Below are 21,872 nucleotides of genomic sequence, written 5' to 3'. Positions count from 1 at the left end.
CACCTGGCAGGGAGGTAACCGGAATTGACTCAGAGGGCAACTGCTGAAGCAATTCTTTTAAAAGAGTTAAATAAAAAACAGACCCCAGGCCTCTGGTTTAGGCACGACTCTGGCTTAGGCTGTGAGCAGGGCTGGGTTTGAGTTTGAGCAGGATTCTAGGGTAAGGAGCATGCTCAGAGCTTCCCACTCAGTGACGTAGGTGGAATAGGAGTTCTGAGCACTTAACTAGTAGTTTCTTAGGCAAACTCAGAGCCATTACAGTAAGGTTTGAGTCGGTTTTACAGGATGTATTTTGTGGGTGACAGAATCTTCAACCTCTCCAGTTCCTTGGGCTGTGGTCATTTCCCTTTGACAATACCGGGATAGTACACTTCAGAGTCATCCAAAAGGAGAAAAGACCCATGACTGGGGTAGGTAAATGAAAATACCCACTGATAGGCAAAGGTCAAGAACATAGACCTGACCGTCAGCTGTCAGGGGAAGAAATTGTGTTTTCACTTGCAGAGCTGTGGAAAGACACCATAATGGTAAACACAGGGTGTAGATGTAATTCTAAACAGTCTTATTAAATAAGAAACACAGAGCCAAATAAAGAGTTAAAAGCCCAGAGATCGAGCAGTCGCCAAGAGCTAAGACCCCCTTATCTTACCACTCGATGCTGTCCTTCTCCTGAGAGAGAGACCTTCTTCCTGTGTCCTGTCTTTTTATTGCCTTTCTCTTCTGCCTTCTCATTGGTTCTAAACCCAACCACATGACTTCCTCGTCATTGCCTGTCTATACAGATCTCCAGGTCTCTATGGTTGGTACTTAGATTAAAGGCGTGTGTCACCATGCTGGCTGTGTCCTTGAAAACACAGAGATTGTGCCTGCCATGTGATCGGATTAAGGGTGTGTGCTACCACTGCCAGACTTCTGCTTAATGGCTTGCTCTTAGCTCTGATTAAAATCACATTTCGGCACAAATAAAATATCACCATAACAGGGCAGGTTTAAGTACACAAATGTTCAGGAACAAAAATAACAGACTGCCATGAAGGAGCATGGAGGCCTATGCAGAAAGCTGGAGGTTTGTCTTTATGTATCATATATGTACCGACTTAGGAGAAGTAACACAAGCCAGCAAGTAACTAAGCAGAAGAGAAAAGCAATTCTCTCCCAAAGCAACTCAGTTAGAAAATAAATATTCCAGAAAGTTCAGCTGCAAGTTGAAAACAGAATCAAGATTATATCTCCCACTTGTTAAGTAAGAAAAAGCAAGCAAACAAACAAAATAAAATTGTAAGTGAATGTGGCCTGTGCTCATACTAAATCTGTGCTACATACTAAAATGATATACTGTGTGTATGAACACAGCCCCCTTGAAAGTCAGGTAATGTGTTAAATGTTTAATGAGAATTTCTATTTCAAGGATATAAGGCCAAGGAAAAATTTAAATTGTGTCCAAAAGCACTCAGTGCAACTTATATAGAACTTAATTTGGTATAACTTAAATTTCCAACAGGAGGGAGATATTGGAATAAATTATAGTGTTTTTACTTTATCAGCAATCAGGATAATGATAGTGACCTTATAGGAAAATACATAGAAAATATTGCTTCTTCTGAAAGCCCCGTATTCATTTGTAGCATGGTAGGGTACACCTATAATATCAACACTTGGGAGACTGAAGCAGAAGTGTCATGAGTTCAAGACCAGCCCAGGCTATATAGTGTGGACTGTCAAAAAAGGGAAGAAATTGAAAAAAAAAAAGTGAGAGGAGAGGGATAGAGGGGAGAAAGAGATACATTTGTTCTCTGGTAATTACAGGAGATGAAGATACGAATAATGATGTAACCTGAGCACCATGCCAGAGATTAAAAAGAAGAAAAGAAAAACTTTAGTAGCTAAATTAGGCAGGGTAGATTCCCTAAAAATTTCAAACGTTAATTTCCTAAACATCCTCATTCAAAATGAAAGGAAAAACGCAAGCAGCATGTAGGTATTTGACATTGTTTGAGTCCGTGTGTGCGTAGACTGAGCAGATGGTTAAAACTGATTGCAGGTCATGCTGGCGGAACTCAAGGGCAAAGATGAAGTGTACGCTGTGAAGGTCTTAAAGAAGGACGTCATCCTCCAGGATGACGACGTGGACTGCACGATGACGGAGAAGAGGATTTTGGCTCTGGCTCGCAAACACCCTTACCTAACTCAACTCTATTGCTGCTTCCAGACCAAGGTATGCTTGCAAAGGCGGCTGATCTCGGGTAGTATTGGGGAGCGTAACACATATAACCTTGTCGGATACCGACTTTGGACCATCTACATGCTTCTCTATAAGGCAGAGTAGAGTTTATCTTTGTGGAAATAGGGACACGTTTGGACGTGGTCTTCTTTGAGAGCGCCCTTGTACAGGGATGGGCAGAGCAATGGTGTACTTTGCAAAATGTAGCTACACAAAGCAAAACAGTGGTGTATACTCTGCTGCGACTCCTAACTTTTTATCAACAGTCAAATCACTTCTAGGTTTTTTTCAGCTCAAAAGAAAATGAGCAAAAGCTATCCTAATTCTTCTAACTTGTATGATGTCAGAAGAGATGCAAAATCTAAACATGCTTAGAATTCCACAGTGAAATTCAAGCATTTTGAAATGTACGGCATAGGTGCCTGACCACCAGCAGGTGGCGGTAAAGGGACAAGGATCTGTAAGAGCATCCTTGGAGGGCCCCTCATCTGATGTGGTATTATTCTTAGAGGGGAGGAAAAGCACATTTTCTTCATAAAATTCTTACTTTATTTTTCTTTGGGGGGGGCGTGTGTGGGAGAAAGTCTTCTAGGATGCATTATGAATTTGTAGTGTTTGTCTTAAGAAGACAAAGACAGCTTGAATCTAGACCCCTATCTGTTCCTGCCTGGAGCCTAAATAGTAAACAGTTGCATTCTGGATGAGCACCAGGGGTGCTGGAGCTGTGTGTGCATTTGTACATGCATATGCGTGTGTGTGTGTGTGTGTGTGTGTGTGTGTGTGTGTGTGTGCAAACATGTGCACTTGCACGCATGTGAGATGTCTGGCTCTTGGGCGTCCTCTCCACCATTTTGTGCTCAGTGTCATTCTCCCTGCTTAGAATGAAGTGAATTCCTCATCTTGCCACTCAGAAGCCTTTCATTTCATCTATATTGAGTGTTTCCTATATGCTAGGTCCTGATGAGCCAGACCCCATTTCTCAGAAACCTGGTCTCTTTGGTTCATTCCCCCAAGGCTGGTTCTGAGAGCCCTGCTTATCTGAGGAGCTTTAAGAACGAAGGACTCTGTGGCCCCTGCTTCTGTTCAGCAGTCTTAGTACACGTTTATCAGAGTCCCCGAAGAGTCCTGCAGTGGGAAAAGGCAGACTGCCTCAGTTTCATCTACTATATAGCTCAACTTATTTGGTCCCCACCACCCCGCATGCGACACCTAGTCCAAGTTGAGCAACGCTGATCTAGGGGGAATTTCCCTCTCCACTGATCTCTTCAGAAATGAGAAACACCTGAAAATGCCCAGCCATTCTGTGGCTTCTCCTTCAGGGACACGGGGGTTGTTTTCTCTGTGAAGCTGTCTTCAGAGAGCCCCATTTCGTAAGACTCTGTTCCTTTCCTGAGCAAGCCTAGGAATGGCTGTCAAAGCCTCACTTTTCTCTTAAATGCATATTGTGCAATTCCAAACGGGCTGGTGTGAGTTCGTGTGTGTTTACAAATACAGAGTCCAGTGGGACGTAAGAAGTCCAGAGATGGGGTCACCTTGCTTTTTTTTTTTCCACTAGAACTTAGCTGTTGTTTTTGTTTTTGAGATGGTACCTGAGTTCACACAATCCCCAAAACTTGTGATGGTCCTGTTTCCACCTCTTAAACGGTGGCATTCCAGGCACGAGCCTCCATGTCTGACTCCTTTTAGAACTTAATTCAAGATTCAAGAGAAATGCATCAGGTCCCATATGTCTTTATTGTCCATGGTACTTCTACCGCATGGGCTCCCATCCAATATGTGCCACTGTCACAATCAGATACTTGAAAGATTTTTGAGTTTTGTCTTAAAAACAATAACGACAATAAAACCCACTTAGTCTAGTTTTCTCTTTGTACCACTGAGAAAATTGTTTCAGAGAACAATAGTCTTTTGTTGTTGTTGTTGTTGTTGTTTTTAATGTATTTGGAGGGGGGTAGTAGGAATTGAACTTAAGAGTCTCATGCATGTTAGGCAAGAGCCCTGCCTCTGGGATATGAATAAGAGATTTTGCTCTCCACAGGCAGTACATGTTGGCAGTCAAACCTGGTGCCTCATCTGGCCTCTGGGATTGCTGCTCCAGTGAGGCCTTGATCTGATGTGACTGTCTCTGCCAGCTAAGTGCCCCACCAATCTCTACAGGCTCATGTCTGACTGACGTGGCTGCGTAGGGAGGCAGCCACATTACCTCTTTTTCTGTGAACTCAAAAGGTCCAGGTGCCTAAAAGAGCTGGGTCAAGCCATGAAGACTCGGTGGGGCTCCTGTATATGATGGTTCTGGGAGAACCACAATTGGGGGCCTCTTGATAGGTAAATGAGAAAGGGTGATGACTTCTTCAATGCCACTGTATTCTACAGAAAACTCACACTGAAGAATGCCAAAGCCAAAGTTTCTCTTTGGAATACAAACTGGCATTGAAGAACACCATGACTTTTACTTATGGCAGAAGAAATGAACTAACATGGTTTTGAGGGTCTGGGTGGCAGAGAGAAAAGACTTCCTCTGCATGTCAGAGATACACTAATCCTCAGGCCAGTGTCAGGTAGTCACAGGAATAAGCTGGCACCTCTTTTAAATAGCATGTCTGTATTCTATCTTTCTTAATAAATTATAATTTACTCTTACTACAGGACATTGATTTACTAATAAAAGGAACTTTATGAAGCATCATTTTATGGACCCTGTCTTAGTAGAGTTTTATTACTGTGAAGAAACACCAAGACCATGGCAACTCTTATAAAGGAAAACATGTAATTGGGGCTGGCTTATAATTCAGAGTGTAGTCCATTGTCATCATGATTTTAAAGTATGGCTGTTAGCCCCCTGATTGAAGTAGATGAGAACACAGATTCTCATGAGGAAGGGTGACTAGGTCCAGGAATGAGGACTTATACCAGCTTCTGCAGTAAATTAGCACTAAGTAATCCTGTTCCGCGTGGACACTCAAACCAAGAGGACTCAGCTGCTGTTCTTCAGGGTCTAATGGAGAAAAGGTGCTTTTGAAGAGCGAGACTTGGGCAGGGCAGGGAGCTGAAAGGGCAGCCATGACCCATGGTCCATTTCCAATCTTACTTGCATGTTGTTTTTCCTGAAAAGTCCAGTTCCCTGGCCCCTAGGTGAGCCTCAGTGTGGGGGTCTGAATAAGAACGACCCCTCTAGGCTCAGACATTTGAATGCTTGGTCTCAAGTTGGTGGCACTGTTTGAGAAAGCTTGGGAGGTGTGAGAGGTGTGGCTTTGTTGGGGAGACTATGTCAGTGGGCGCGGGCTTTGGAGTTTAGAAGCTCTTTCCGCTTCTGGCTTGCAGTTCAAGATCTGATCCCTCAGCTTGCTGCCCCTGCCGCCATGTCTTTGCTCAGCCATCATGGAATTTAACCTTCTGGAACCATAGTTCAAATAAACTCTGTTCTCGGGCTGCCTTGGTCATGGTGTTTTATCCTAGCGATAGAAAATTAACTAACAGATTCAGGGTTTAGTATAGAGGAAGACATGGTTCTCCTGGAAACGGCTTTGAGAACTTTCTGCCAGATGATGCACAGCTTTAAGCTGTGTGCTGTGTACAGGGTGGGTGGCTGGCTTGGAAGAGTGTAGAGTAAGGGCCTGTGTCTTATTTGGCAACCGGGGATGATGGCTGTGCAGACCCATTGGCATTAACCGTGATGGTTCAGTCAAGTCGGGCGGCTGCAGCCCACTGAATGACCATGCTGAATTCAAATAGTGACTTGAGATCTTTCTGTACTAAGCCACTCTGTTTTCAGTAAGCGTACTGCAGCTGTCGTCCATAGGCTTTGGAAGATAAGAAGCAAGTGACTCCAGCGTTCCAGGGCTAGTGAGGATGGGCAGATAGGCTAGTCAGTAAGGCCACAAGTTACATTTCCATCAAATTCAGACTTGAGCTTCTGCTAGATTGTGTGCCTTTTGGGTTTCTAGGGAGGCTACAAATCTGAACCTTGAAATAAGGCTAACATGTAGAAGATGATAGGTGCCAAGAGATGGCCTCAAAGTTCTTTCTAGATGTCATCTTGACATTTTCCCCACACTGGACTTCACAGTTCCTGTGTCCTGCTTCTTTATGGAAAGGAGGCCCAGGGAAAGAGGTGAAGTTTGGGACACAGGTGTATACTGAGAAAATAAGGAAAATAAATTCTTACAAAGTCAGAGGCCGAAGGGAAAGAGACAGCGGTGCTGTGAGCCTTCTTTAGGGGCTTGAGGTATCCTCCTAGGCGCTAAAGACATGGCCTGCTCCAGGTTAGAGCTTGGTGGAGAAGCCGCTTTTTCAGAAATTGCCTGTCCCATTGGCTGCTAGGGCTCAGCGAGCCCCTAAGAGAGAGATTTGTTTTGATTTTGTGGTTAACAGAAAATTAAAATTCCCAGGCCCTTTTAGATTCTGTGTGTTTGTGTTGCATGCTCGCCATTGCCAAGCCACCCTTTTCAATTGGCTCCCACAAAACCTGACTGGGACAACTTCACCCATGGTCTTGCCTCTTTAAGGCTTGCAGCTCTGCACACTGTACCCGTCCCCCACCCTCTGGCATTTCCTGCCAGGCCTGGGAAGGCAAATCCTGGAGGACTTTGCCTTGAAGGAAACAGGGCTGAGCTCCTACAGGATCTCTGTTGGCCAGCCTCCCTCCAGCCCTGGGGAATGTGCAGCATGGAAAATCCTTAAAAAGCAACTGCAGATGTTTTTCAAGTGTGATTTAAACATCTCTGTGGGCATGGGGAGAGCTACCCAGAGCAAGCGTTGACAACAGAGGAGAGAATTTGTAGTTTCAAGGAACTCTAATGTTTGCTTTGACTTTTTATAAAATAGCAAAGCCTAAAGGAAAAAAAAAAAGGTGGAAGGCATACGATTGGCAGAGTTTTGAAAAGAGATGGCAAATCTAATAAATAGGCAAACCTAAGAGAGCTGAGAAAGCAAGGTGAAGCGTGGCCCCCGGTCCTGTGAGACCACGTGATGTGGGAGGTGGCAGGGCCTGGGAGGAGCTGGAGGGGTTTGACCCCTTTGGTGGCTGTCTCTGGGGGAAAAAAAAAAAAGGCCGGAGACTGTTCAATACCGTGAGTTGTTTTTGGATTAGCAGCCCTCAGGGAATCAATTGGCTTGCCAGTGGAAGACTCTAGGTCGTGATAAGGTTGGTAATCTTTAACAGGTTTAGGTGAAGTGAGTCTGTGTGGATGCTTCCTTTGGGTTTTGTGTGACACAGTCCGTTCATCCAAGTGATTAAGACTCCAGGAAACACATCTCCCTTGATGGCCCTGGGCAGCCATGCCATTTCTCCTGCTTGGCCAGTTCACACATTCAGGGGGCCTGTGGCCTGTAATGGACTGAGGACTTAAGGGGACTCTCATAGGAGGGTCGGTGTTTAAGGTCATTGAGTGATCATCTCTGCTGCTCTGAGGAGCACTGAGGGATGATGAGTCTGTGGAGGGCTGGAGTGGGACTGCTAAAGCAAGTAGATGGCACAACACAATTCCATACCAAGTAAGCCTGTCTTAGGGTTTCTATTGCTGTGAAGAGACACCATGTTCATGGCAACTCTTATAAAGGAAACACATTTAATTGGGGTGGTTTACATTTTCAAAGGTTTAATCCATAATCATCATGGTGCAACATGGTTGTGTACAGGTAGACATGGTGCTGGTAGTGGACCTAAGAGTCCTACATCTTGACTTGCAGGCAACAGGAAGTGGTTTGTCTCACTGGGTGTGGCTTGAGCATACAAGAGACCTCAAAGCTAGCCTCCACAGTGACACACTTCCTCCAACAAGGCCACATCTCCTAATAGTGCCACTCCCATTGGGGGGCATTTTCTTTCAAGCCACCACAAAGCCTGGTGAAGAAGGCTGTTGCTCAGGTCTTGAAGCAAGGGCTCACTCTGTGATGAAACACAAGGTTATAGAATGCACTTTGCTCCTGTGTCCCCACCCCAGGACAGACATGGTGAAGTTAATCTAGAGGCTGTTATATCAGGTAACTTCTTTGCATGTAAGGAAGTCTTACATCTGAATTGAAGAGTTGCCTTCAAAGGCTTCCAGTTAACTTACCTTGCATCTTCTTCATATGTTATGGTAAAGTAAGTTTAATCATCCTTCTTTTTTATTTCCACATTTTATTGCCATAAAATGAACATAAAATGTATCATCTTTGGCACAGACCTATAAACCTGACACTTAGAGGCTGAGACAAGAGGCTAGAAAGTTTTAGGCCAACCTCTGCTATATAACAAGATTGACTCAAAGAAAGAAAGATTAAACAAACAAACTACCGCCCCCAAACCAACCAACCAACCAACCAACCAACCAAACATCAACAAATAACTTTGAGAAAAGGGTGATATGCACTTTTCTGCACTTGTGTGTGGGAGTCCTCACTTGTGTGTGAACATGTAAAGCCAGAGATAAACTTGAAGTATGTTGCATCATGTTCCATTTTTGGAATAAGGTCTTGGTCACCGAACCTGGAGCATGTTGTTTGGCTAGACTAGCTGGCCAGCAAATCCCTAGGCTTTGCCTGTCTCTGCTTCATCCAGAATTGGCTAGGGTGGGGCTTCACATTCTTCTATTCAGTCATAGTGTACTTAGCACCTACTATGTGCCATGCCGTGAGGCACCATGTTCTCTGTCACGGCATGCAGTGGTGGCCAGGGGAGGTCATGGTCTCACCTCGTGGGAGCATGCTCACTGTGCCACAGTGTGGAAAGTGCTGGCTTCACTCTAGTTCCCAAACACAGGGCTTTGTTTTGGTGTTGGTTTTTGAAATAGGATCTTACCATGTAGCCCTGGCTAGCCCCAAACTCACTACATAGACCAGGTTAGATTCAAAATTATAGAGATCCACTTGTCTCAGCCTCCTGAATGGTGAGGTTGAAGGTATGCCTCGCTCTGCCAAGCTCAAGAATATTTGTTCTTTGTAGAAATTTTGGAAAATTCAAAAAGGGCAAAAAAGAATAGTTCAAATGACTGTTACTAAAATGATTATGTGTGTTTCCTGATTTTTTTAAAAGAAACATATACTGGATACATACATTCCTAAAATTGGCATCAGTCATACAGAATTCCTACTCCCCTTGCTTTCAGTAATCTTCTAGATAATTTCCAGGCTTCTAGACTATGTAAAGACCCCAGGAAAGAAATTTTGCATTGGAGGTTGGCCACAAAGGCTTAGCTTCTGGCAGGGATGATCAGAACCTGGGGGAAGATTCTGACTCTCTCCTGCAGTGAGAGATCCTGCACTGATCATCTTTGCCTGGTGAGGGCTGGCCCAGGCCTCTCAGAAACACAGCCACCTGCTCTGTACTTCTCACATTCTATGATGTAATCTTGATGGCAGCTTATAAATAACCCATGGGTAGTGACATATTGCAGACTAAGAGTTAAATGCCTTTAACATAAATGTGTGCGTGTGTCTTAAGTGGGTGTGTTTGGTGTGTTTTCTGCCACAAGGGGATATATTAACTCATTCTTCTAAGCTATTTGTTTATTCTAATGATAATTTTCAAACTAGGTTTTGTAGAGGGGCCTCAGTTGAGGTTGTGTGTGTGTGTGTGCTCATACAGCCACCATGCATGTTGTGGCAGGGTGGCCTTTATAGTCCACTTTTTCCATAATTCAGAGAAGCCCCACTTTGTTCTGCTCCACACATTAACATTCCAAGCAAGACAGAGCTGGGATTCAGGTCACAGTACCCACTTTGCATAGATGACAGTGCCTCCTGGGGGAGAAGAGGGCCCCTGTGGGGAAGGCTAGGGGAGGAATGGACTCTGCTTGGTGGGGGTGGGGAGAGACAGAGAGTTTTATGGAGCAAGAGATTTTACAGGAATGGACCCTGAATGCCACAGTGTGCAGGAATAGCAGACTGGGAAGTTATGAGAAAGACAACTTCATGGAAGAGATTCTGGCTAAGTGCTACCACTACTAACAATGCCAGGCAAGGGTCCAGACTCACACTGGCAGAGACCTCCTTAAAGATGTTCCAGAGAATGGTGACTTGGAAAGCACATCTCGTGCAACTCTGTGTAGCATGAATTGAAGACAATGAAAGGCAGGGACAACAGAGGAGGCTGTTTGACAACCCAGGAAGCCAGAGGCCATGAGAGGTCTTGAAGGATGAATTGGCTTAGGCTATTCCATTTCCCTCTGTATCTAGAAGGCCAGCCTGCTTGTGAAGGTGTAATATTCTACTGACTAGTCTAGAACTTTTAACCAGGGAGCTCTGAGCTAATGGGAGATGAGAACATAGGCCGCCGCCAGCTGTGGTAGGTGATGGGCACACTTCTAAGAGGTCAGTTGCTCAATTCCTAATCTAAATGAAAAGTTTCATGTAGAAATCTAAAACTAGACTGTAAACAAAGCCAGTTTCCTCATGGTTGACGTCAGCTCTCTCAATCTCTCCCCAACACCCCCATCGATTGGATTTCAGGATTTACCTCTTTTTTTAGAGTGTCTATTTTTAGATTGGTGTTGAATTTTGATAGTGGTGTGATGTTTTCCACAGAGAGAATCACATGGGCCATTCCATGGAGAAGTTTCTGCCTCGTCTATTGAAATTTCTCAGCTGAAGCAATGGCTTTTCCTCATATAACCTGGACTTTTTGTTCCAGTGGGCTCTGATATTTCAGATAACCCCATGGGCCCTTCCTGCTCTAGCTTTGAAGATCTTGCCAGGTGGTAGGTACAGCCCACCAGGCCATTTGAGTTCACAGTGCCCTATTGATTTGTAGGGACTATGGTATATCAGAAAGAGAGCACTGTGTATCAAGAAGGCAGTGGTGGCACATGCCTTTAATCCCAGCCTTTGGTAGGCAGAGTCAGGCAAATCTCTGAGTTCGAGGCCAGCCTTGTCTACAGAGCGAGTTCCAGGACAGCCAAGTCTACACACAGAAACCCTGTCTCAAACAACAACATCAAAAATGAATGCCCATTCTTGGTCTGACTTCTGCCTATGAGGCTTGCCCAGAGACACTTCTGTGGGCACTGATTTCCTCGTTCATAATCACAGATGGCAAAAGACACAAGGGAGCTTGGAATATGTGATTTGTAAGATCCTATCCAAATCTGACATCAAGGGTTTATGAATGTGAAATCACCAGAACCCATAGTAAGTCCAATCTATCTAGTCTTACCGGTTGCTAAGGTATGAATGGGATGAAGACATTCATAAGATCATCAGTGGACAGGGCTTCTGTTTATTGTTTCTTTTTCAAAGCTCAATTCATTCAGTAAAATATCCTACCTTGGAGGCCTGTCTGTCTACAAGACCTTTAAAAAAAAAATCACAGTTCCAACTTAAATATGCTTCAGCAACTAAGAATCCTATGTATGAAGCGCTATGACAGAGAACTAGAGTTGTCTAATTGAAGCATTGCACGGTTTCTGACATGCAGTGGGTGAAAAAAAATCCGCTGGTTTCTGTTGAGAGTCCCAGTGTCCTTGGTGTAGACCGATCCCAAGTGGACTCGGAACTCTGCTGCGTGTTTGACTGCTACACGTCTCCTCGGTGTGCTTGTCTTCATCAGACAAACATTCATGAAGCAGAACTGAGAAGTGACTGTTAGAAGACCTAACCCCTAGGCTTGCTAATTTCCTAAAGAGGGAAGACAGACTCCTTGCTCCCAGCCTGAGCCCACATTGTTGTTGACAATAGCTTTGGCCCAGGCCTTTAGCCTACCTGTCCTGTAACAACACATAATGAGCAGGGCATCAAGCAAGAAATGACGGAGGCGCTTCTTCCCCGAAGCTGATCCAGTTAGAGGACACATCATTTTTGTTTCTTAATCGTAAGCTCCGCTTATAAATTGGGAACTGTGGCCAGTCGGTGTGAAAGTCACATTTTTTGCTTGTATGCTTTTAGGAATTAAGGGGTTTATCCTTGGGATTTTTTCAGCCCGTAGTTTACATTGAACCAAGTCACCCGATCAGGGGCTTCTCGCAGCTCCTTTGAAAGCATTTGCTCTTTTCCCAGATCCCAGGAAATTCTCACTGGAGCCTCTCTGTTTCCTATCTCCAAGGATAGGAAACATTTTGGGACTATCTCACCAATACAGAACTAGTTAATATTATTATTGAGATCTGAAGTATTGTGCCAGAGGCTCCTGTATTGAAGAATCAGTCCTCAGTGCATCAAGTTCAGAGGGGAGGTGGATGGATCCTGAAGGCTCCAGATGCGATTTGATAGGCCGTTGGCATGAGGTAAGCCTCCACTCTGCCACTGGCTCTTACAGGGATGCTGCACACCTCAGGCCCAGAAGCAATAGAGCCAGGTGAGCATGGGCTGAAATCTTTCCTCCTTTGAGTTGATTTTCTTGGGCATTTTGTCATAGATGGTTACTGGTTCTAGTCAAGAATATCATTACAAATTGTTCACTGAAGGCTATTAGCTTAACTGAAAGGAGAGAGAGGGGTCTTCTAGGCGGGCTAGCTTTCCTGTTCCACTGCAGGGCCAGCCTTGGCTCAGTGATGAGAGTATCATCAACAACACAGAGAGTACTCCGAAATGCCAGGGTCAATTTCAAGCAATTTAAATACTACTAGCTTAGTCTGAGCCCCCACCCTGTGAAGTGGGCTTATTATCCTGAGATACCATGCAGCAGAAAGTGGTAGAGCCTGAATTCAAACCCAGTTAGTTGACTTCCAGAAACTTCGTTTTGTCTGACCTGCCAGAAGAGGCTAGAGTCCTGAGGATTAACAGAAACTAGAATCCCAAGAGGCCAATAAGGAACTAAAATGGCAGCTGGTTTATTTATAGGGGGGTGGCCAGACTCCGTATGTCTGTAGCCCGGGGAATTCTGGGATAACTTTTCAGGACTGGTATCTTGGGCAATCAGTGTTGAAGTTGGGAAGCAAGAGCATAAGCAGACTCTGTCTTCCTGGAATGAGGATGTCATTGGCAGAGCCAATAGGAAGTTGCGTTCCCCCTCCTGCCCCCACCCGCACGGGAACATTTTGTTTTCACCATGGTGTTCTAAGGAGAACACGAGGCTGGATCCTAGGGAAAAAGAATTTTCTCCAGTGGCCCTTAGTTTGGATGGATGTAAAAATGAATTCCTTTGCTGGGTCAGTACTATCTGTGTGGGATTCATCAGCAACGTGTAATCCACTTTAGGACATTTGTGTGGGGGTTGCTAGGGAGCTAAGCTCCTTACCTGATAGGCTGTTAGTGCTGGACGGGTTAGCTTGGGCCTGGATTTGAGCCTCCCAAGTTTGCTATTCTCACCTGCCCTTCAAAAGGAGTGTAGAAAACGCAGTGCACTAACAGTGTGAGCATCTTTGTTCTTGGTGATCTGCTACCACTTAAGTAGCCCAGTCTAATTTTGTTTTGTTTGGGGGCAGCAGCTTAAATCCAATTTATTTTTATCATGCTCTAATTTATGCAGATTTTCTAAGCTAACCAGTGTTATCACTAAAAACATACTATCACTATCACCACCAAACGAAATACTGGTATCTTGTTGAAACACTTCTATAGTCATATTTATCCAGTTTTATTCTTTTAAGGAAGTTTATTAGTGATCTCAGAAGCCACATTAATCTGGAAAAAAAAAAGTAGTCCAGTGTCATGGGAACTAGATGAAGCCTATGCTCTGGGCACTGGGTAAATACAGGAAGTTGGTACCTGGTAGATGCAATAGTTAGAAACAATTAGCCTCCCGAACTCTTGGAGGTGTTGGGTAGGTGCTGCTAGTTGGAAAATTGTTTAGGGGTTTTGTTTGTTTGTTTGTTTTAGTTTTTCTGTTGTTTGGAGTATTTCTGTTGTTTCATTTTATTAAAATAGATGCTTGTTATGTAGCCCCGACTAGCCTCAAACTCGCTATGTAGTCCAAAGTGACCTTGAATTCATGATTCTCCTGCTGTAGTTTCCCAAGTTTGGGGATTAAATATCCTACTTGGAAGAAAACTTGAAAATCAAATCTGAACTTGTAAAAAAAAAAAACTAATAAACTTAGGAGTGGATTATTCATTTTTTTTCCAAAGTCAATTCCCATCATAAAAAACTTCACAAGGTATAAAGGTGTTCAATGGACTAACTGAAACCGGATGTGTTAAAAGACGCCAGAGAGGGAGAGTTTTGCTTCAGTATACACCAGCTAATTTTTTTCCCCTAACACCTGCTGAATCTTTGATTCAGTATCAGGATAATCTGGGGATACAAAAAGATGTAATTCTTGTCCAAGGAGTTTCTGGCCTACCTAGGAAGGAAAGATTAATGTGGATGAGCCAGAGAGTGAAAGGGATCCTGGCTGAAAACAAGCCCCACAGAAGTCATCCTAGAAAATCAGAGTAAGAGAGAGGAGCAAGCTGAGGACATAGACGCATTCCTACAAGTCAGAGAAAACTGACCTCTCAGGAACACAGTCCCTTCAGTCTGAGGACTTCGTCTTACCACAGGACTAAGAACCTTGGTGTCCTCCACCCCCCAGCAGCCCTCAAGAGCTCAGCACTGAGAGCCCATTTAATGGAGACAGACTTGGTGTGCTATGTCATTGTATGAAAAGAATAAAACGGGTGAACAGATCTGCCTGTTTACATGTAGGTCAGATCCTACCGTCCACCTGCTTGCCCCAGTGCTCTTTAAAGTACAGCTTGAAAACCACAGAAATCTGAAGGATAAAAATAGCCCAGGGCCGTGGGAACCAGCGAGAGCCTGCACCCCGGGCTTTGCATAAACCCTGAAGTAGGCACTTTGTGGATGTTAGAGATAGAAGCAGAGTTGTCCTTACTCAAGATGACAAGGGGGTGCTGGTATTTTAAAAACTGATGGGTGTGTACCTGTAATCCAGGAACGACGGAGCCTGTTCAGCTCTATGAGAAAGTGATAACCCCAGAACTTCGAGGACACTAAGGTTGGAATGAAAGTCAGATAACCAGTGGGCCAGCATCATGGAGTCAGAAACCCGTTGGATTCTGGCGGTGTTTATGCAGGGAGGGCTTGGGTTGAAAAGCCTTGTTTTAGAGCCAGGAAGATAGAGTCCAACAATGTATTTAGCAGTTTGTATTGTGAACATTATAGGCACCTTTGCGTTTTCATCTGTAAATTATAGCATACATTGTTAAATAGACTTTAAAGCCATAATTGTTGGGTGTCCCTTCCAAATGCTGGCCTGTGTTGTGTGGACATTGCCCCAGGTTGTACCAGTCCATCACCTCCATCCCAGCGGCTGGTTGACAATATTTCCTTCCCCGGTGTCTCCAAAGTAACTAGTATAAATTGTGTGTGTGTATGTGTGTGTGTGTGTGTGTGTGTGTGTGTGTGAGAGAGAGAGAGAGAGAGAGAGAGAGAGAGAGAGAGAGAGAGAGAGAGAGACTTCAAGGAGTTGACATTTTTACAGTACTTACCATGTGTCTGTCATTTTCCAAAGCTCATTCTAGCCATTGGACAAACCCTTTCCAGTGGCTGTAGGAGACAGGTGTCCTAAGACACACCTCCTCAAACACCACACATCTAACCAGGGACAACACTCTGATTCGAGCCGAAGTGGTCTCTGCTCCATTTTCCCAGCTCTTCCCATTCCAGGGCCCTGCCTCAGCTGTAGAGGCATGATCTCATCTCTTCCTCACAGTCAGTCCCATCTCCCCTCCTTTTGTGGATAACTACACTGAGGTAGGAGTGGATATTTCAACATGACTCCATAGCAGAGGGAGCCATAAGAGTGCCTTGGAGACATCCAGTGAAGACCCCGTGTGTTCACTGACCTTGATCCTGCCTCCTCCCACCCGGGCCTCCTTCCTTCCCACCAATGCCAGGATGCCAGGGTAGAGGAGTGGGTCCTGTAACAGGAGGCAGGAGCAGGGCTGAGATTGCCCAGGAGCAAGCCTGCTCATGTATACTCATTGCAAAAAAAACGTCATGGAAAGAGCTGCTTATTCTTTGTGTGTGTGTGGGGGGGGGCACTTTCCTTACAATGCTGGCTGGCTCCTGAGCCTTCAAGGAAACAGCTACATCATCCTGTACAGAGCCAGGAAAAGGAAGCTTCAAAAAAAAATACCGAACTCCTGAAGCATTAAAAAAAAAAAAAAAAAAAAGTAAGTGGAGGAAGTAATGTTTAAGGGGTTTTTCTGGGGTCCCTTTATTAGAAGGCCTTGCAACGAATGACCCCCTTTCCAAGATACATGTCTGAGTAAATATTTCCCATGCTGCACCTTCTCCTACATGTCCTCCCTGTGACATAAAGAGGGAAGTACACTTCCAAAGTAAAACTAGAAGGTCCTGTGACCCTGTTAAGCTGCTTCTACTTAGGGAGTTGTGAAAATGTGTTCATGAAGCCCAGTGGTGACGGCACATGCCTTTAATCCCAGCACTCAGGAGGCAGAGGCAGGCAGATCTCTGAGTTCGAGGTTAGCCTGGTCAACAAAGTGAGTTCAGTACAGCCAGGGCCACACAGAGAAATCATGTTTCAAAATAATAATAATAATAATAATAATAATAATAATAATAATAATAATAATGTTTGCATGTGCAAAACTGTGATGTGGCCTAGCCTACCGCCTCCTAAGAGCCTTACATCCTAGATTGACAGTGGTCTCACTGGTGGCTTCCTCCTCTAAGAAGAGGGACAGAATTCTAGACATCCCTAGCACATGAAGAAGACAGTGCCAGATAAGCTTCAGGATGCCCACACATCCAGGCTTCCAGGGGACCTGCTGAAAATCCAGCTCATTCCCTCAAGGCCGTCAGCTGACCTTGTCTACAGCCTGTGTCCTTTAAGCCCACAGCAGGGGTCTCAAGAGGGTTTTTCTGGCTTGCTAGCTGGGCTTAAGCATTTCCTGTCATCCCAGAATACCTCAGGGCAGTGGCATTTGACAGTGTGTGGGGAGCGGGGGAGGGGAGAAGATACAATTTCCAAAATGAGTTGGATATTCCAACCACCGACCGTGGGAATTCCCCGGGTCTGCCCCTTGTCCCATTGCTGGGATTACCAAAAAGCTCTTGCATCCCTGAGTGTGATGCATTAGATGGGAGCAGCTATACTGTGGGTCTGAAATTAACACCCCCTGGGGTCATCGCCATGGGACTGTCTCAGGGCAAATTATAATTATGCCCAACTAAAAGGAATTCTCTGTCAAAACAACGTGGTTCTTCCTCCTGAGTCCATTGCTTCTTCTTGCCGATCTGATGCAGAATACTTTTCCCCTTGCTATCCTGGTTGGTTTTGTCTTTCACAGAATCGCACAGTTTTCTTTCTGAAAACAGTTTTCAATTTGCATGCCCTCTTCTGATAGGTGCGAACTTGAGGGTTTGCTTTGCACAGTCCAGAATGCACTGAATTACCCAGAGTGCATCCTAAGTTTAAGCACCCACTTAGGTCGCAAGCTCCATGCAAATGGGAATGTGTGTTTAAAAGGGCTTTCCTCAAATCCCATTCTGGGTAGTAACAGAAATAGCAGATTTTAGGTAGCCATTTAGATTTTTACTTGAAATCAGCCATCCATGGAAGAAGTTTTCAAACCTGATCAAAATAGTTTGCCTCCTTTGGCTACCATGTTCTCATAGCCTGTAAAGTAAGGCGCCAGTCTCTCCTGGATCTTAACCTGCTCTCTACAATCGCAGTCTTTGCTTCCTAGAAATTCCAGCCTGTAAGCTCCTGCCCATTCCTGTTAGTGCAAATGGTCCAGCCCTGTCTATGCTGGCGCCCCCGACTCTTCTTCCATCCAGACCCTTCCGGCCATCCCAAACTCTGCTGTTTGTATATCCCTCTTCTCACTAGCACTGAGCATGTGCCACGCACCTGGCTTTTTAGATTTGTGTGCACAAACAGAGCTTGGTAACGCATGCGTGCCTTTAATCCCAACATTCAGGAGACAACGGAAAGCAGATCTCTGTGAGTTCAAAGACTGCCTAGTTTACATAGTGAGTTCCAGGACAGCTATGGCTACATAATAAGGCCCTGTTTAAAAACAACAATAACAAAATAAATAGATTTATGTGTGCAGCTCTCTTTCCCCCAACTCAATTCTAAGCATCCAAAGGCAGATATAATTTTTTAGAAACTCTTCTCCTATATGTACAGGGACCTCACTTACCCATCTCACATTACTCTGTGAGGGTGTACACATCTCACAGCAGTAATGTGAGTGACGGCCGTACCTACTGGAAATCCTTTTTGGAATTAAAATTTCCTGAAGGATGGCTCCCATCTCAGCACATGCTTGTAGAATTCTGACATCATCCCTCCTACTGAATTGGGATGAACATGGAAGACAACCCAAGTGTGTTTAACTTCCAGCGGAGATTCCGAATACTGACAAACCCTGGCTTCCCCCTCTACAGAGCAGAGTTAATAGTAACACTGTCTCCAAGTGATGATGGTAAGAACAACGGTAACACATCATCTTTAACACAGAACTTGGCATGTAGCACCCATGCAGCCTTCAAAGTGTGTTCCCTAGTTCTTTGCATGTTACCATCTCACGTCCTCCCCATAATACCTGTGCAATGAGCAGGATGTGTGTCTCTCCTCTTCCTGAGACTGTTAATTTTGAGAAGAGAGAAAGGGGCGCCCCTGGAATGAGCTCTCCATCTCCCTGCCGCTTCCCGAGAGAGCCAGCATCCCTTTCCTAAAATGGCATGGGTTTGCTGGAGTCCTTATCCACCTCTCCACTCCTGCCTTCCAGAACCTTTCTCCCTGCTTGCCTCCAGTCGTGCATGTTGTCAGAAGACGACCATCTATTTTCTTGCCTCTCAAGTCCCCTCAGAAAGTTGCCAAATGACTTGGGCATTTTTATTGGCTAAGCTAAAAAATACTCAGGCGATGATGATGTGTTGATGGTTGGAGTTATAAGAAAGTCAGATTGGCTGATTTATGAAAGGGCTCGTAACTCTAGAAGGTCCTAATCAGGAAGCTGAGAAAGGAACGAAGCATGTTAATCCTTCCCACAGCCTTGCTCATTAAGAATGACTCTTAATTAGTCATGGATAAAGTTTCTCTTTCAAGGCGTGTGCTTTTGGAGACCATACATTTCACATTTCCCAACTTGGCATCCACATCTGCAGCCCTCCAGTGTTGGGGAGCTTTGAGAAGAGAGATCTTTGCCAAAGAATCCATCCTATGCTGGAGACGGGAGAGGATGGGCAGAAGTAGCTGTCCCTCACTAGTGCTACTTCAAAGGCCAAGGCTTCTTTTGTAGAACTGGAGCCACCTTCTTAGACGGGGCGGAACCATCTCATCCTTGACCATCAAGGAGCCAAGGGGTCAAAGGAGGATTTACAAAGATTGGCCATTTCTGGGAGGGTGGGACCTGAGAAGGGTGAACCAGACATTCTTCTTGGGCTTAGGCTTATCATTTTCATCAACAGTAATGACAACACATCACAGATGGTCCCTTGGAGAGCAAACTTGGGGTCTGTCTCTGTCTTTCTCATGGGTGTGGTGGTGAGAAGATGGCCAAGATGAGGGCGTTCTACCGCAGAGTCTCACACTCTGTCTGACAGCCGTGGAGGGTAGCTTTTGTTATCTATGAAAATCATGCCGCCCCTTAGGGCAGAATTCTCCAAAGGAAGTTGTCCAAGAAGGTGGGTTACACAGCAAAGCAGAAGTTGCACTTAGAGACAATGATGAAATGGGGCTGGAGAACTTTCAGTGTTTAAATGTGAGGGAGGTAGTAGCCATGCCTTGAGAAGTACTGCATGGTAGTTAGTCACCTTCTCATTGGACAGAGGTAGCTCTGCCGGGGGCTGGTGTGTACGTGGAGGACAGAGGTCAACCTCAGGTGTCATTCTTCAGGCGCCATCTACCGTGCTTTCTGAGACAGTCTCTTACTGTGACCCAAGGCTCACTGATGGGCTGACTAGCCATCAATCCCCAGGGACCTGCCTGGCTTTGCTTCCCAGCACTGGGATGGCAAAGGCCATGGCACCTAATTGTTTACACGGGTTGCTGGGCACTGATCTCAGGTCCTAATGCTTCCATGGCAATACTTCATTGACTGAGCCATTTTCTTCACCTCAAGAGAGTGAGCTTTAAGATGAACCAGCAAGTGACTGCCCTGGGTTCTACTTTCGGACTGATAAGACTAGGGAAGTATTCCTCTGATCTGAGATTTAAGCATCAAGGCAGTAGACAGGACAGGATATGACAAGATCTGCTGCTAAGCTATTGGAGTTCTAAGATGTCTGGTGAGTCAGGGCCACCTGGGCATAGGAGGTGGCCCTTCAGCTGAGCTGGATGGAGTCTGAAAAGCCATAGAATTCCTGCCTGTGACTCAGAAGGGAAAGGGAACCCTCCTGAGAGGACATCTGGGGAGTCACCAGTGTGATCACAGCCTTGAGCTTGGGATTTCCTCAGCCTAAAGACTGTTTCAATTTAGAGAGAGCCATAGCCTCAGAGGGTGTTGTCTAGGGCTCCCTAAAATCTCATTAATGTGCCTAGAATGGCCACCAAGTCCCAGCAGATGGTTCAAACCCATCAGCAAATAAGGACTTGGTTCAAATCAACATTTCTACTTTTAGAAATTTCTCTTTGAACAAAAACTTAGTGTCTTGAGCATCCTGAGATTAAAAACTAGTCTATGAGTGTGCAGACTCAGGGTATGCATACTTTAATGCTTCTCTAAGTGCATTGTGGGTTTTTTAAAGCACAATGTAATCCTTAGATGGGAGGTATTGCCTACTCTGTAGGGTTGGAATGAGAATTAGATGAAGTAGCTTGAGTTCAGCACTTCCCCACCAGCATCAAGCCCGTAGTAAACAGCCTGTATGTGATGGCAGTGATGAGGCTTTCGGCGTGCTTTGGGGACTGCATATCATCCCTCGTGCTCTCTCTTAGACTGTCTTCACATTCTGACTCTCAGTTGTGAGATTGTATATAGATTTCTGGTCACCTCTCCACTGAAACACAAGAAATACTGGCATTGCTACTATTTTTTCAGAGCCCACACTAGGGCTTCTCGGGGGAAGCCTAGCACCCTGGACAGAACCCAGATGATGATTCTAGTATAGGAGCTAGACATAACATATGTAAATATATACACAGAGATACGTATGTGAGCATTCATGCTTACACACACACACACACACACACACACACACACACACACACACACACACACACACATGTAGATATGTATTCATCCTAATACTATGTGGTTTGCTACAAAGGAACTATAATAACAAATATTCATTTTTTTTTTTTTTTTTGCTTGTTTTTTTTTCCGAGACAGGGTTTCTCTGTGTAGTTTTGGTGCCTGTCCTGGATGTTACTCTGTAGACCAGGCTGGCCTCAAACTCATAGATATCCGCCTGGCTCTGCCTCCCGAGTGCTGGGATTAAAGGCGCACGCCACCACTGCCCGGCCTAATAGCAGATATTCATTCAGCACACGCTTACCATGTGTCTACTACACGCAAACACCATTCTGTTAGGGATGCAGCAGTGAACAAAAATAACCAGGAAACTGCCCGTTTAGAGCACACATGCAAGCTCGGAAAGACAATGGACGGATTTCAAAAATCCAGAGCATCAAGTATGATAACAAATGAGATTCACAAAGCATGGGAAAGGAGATGTGCTGAGAAAAGTTACGGTGTGTGTGTGTGTGTGTGTGTGTGTGTGTGTCTCCTAAGGAAAGCACAGAAGTCTCATAGCTGACAGTAACATACGAGCAGACCCGTGAGGAAGTGCAAGGACTGACCCATTCAGACGCCTAGAG

At 45.0% G+C, this 21,872-nt stretch overlaps 1 protein-coding gene across 2 annotated transcripts in view; it reads left to right on the top strand.

Moving 5' to 3' along the window:
* Prkce (protein kinase C epsilon) overlaps positions 1-21,872 on the top strand; it is a 500,560-nt gene that overhangs the window by 331,266 nt on the left and 147,422 nt on the right. For both annotated transcript variants that reach the window (XM_028892739.2, XM_028892748.2), the window contains exon 10: positions 2,042-2,215. In XM_028892739.2, the coding sequence (XP_028748572.1) occupies positions 2,042-2,215 (174 nt within the window). The remainder of the gene's footprint in view (positions 1-2,041; positions 2,216-21,872) is intronic.

This window comes from Peromyscus leucopus, chromosome 22 (genome assembly GCF_004664715.2).
Source record: "Peromyscus leucopus breed LL Stock chromosome 22, UCI_PerLeu_2.1, whole genome shotgun sequence".
Lineage (NCBI taxonomy): Eukaryota > Metazoa > Chordata > Mammalia > Rodentia > Cricetidae > Peromyscus > Peromyscus leucopus.
This window is presented reverse-complemented; position numbering and strand designations above follow the sequence as displayed.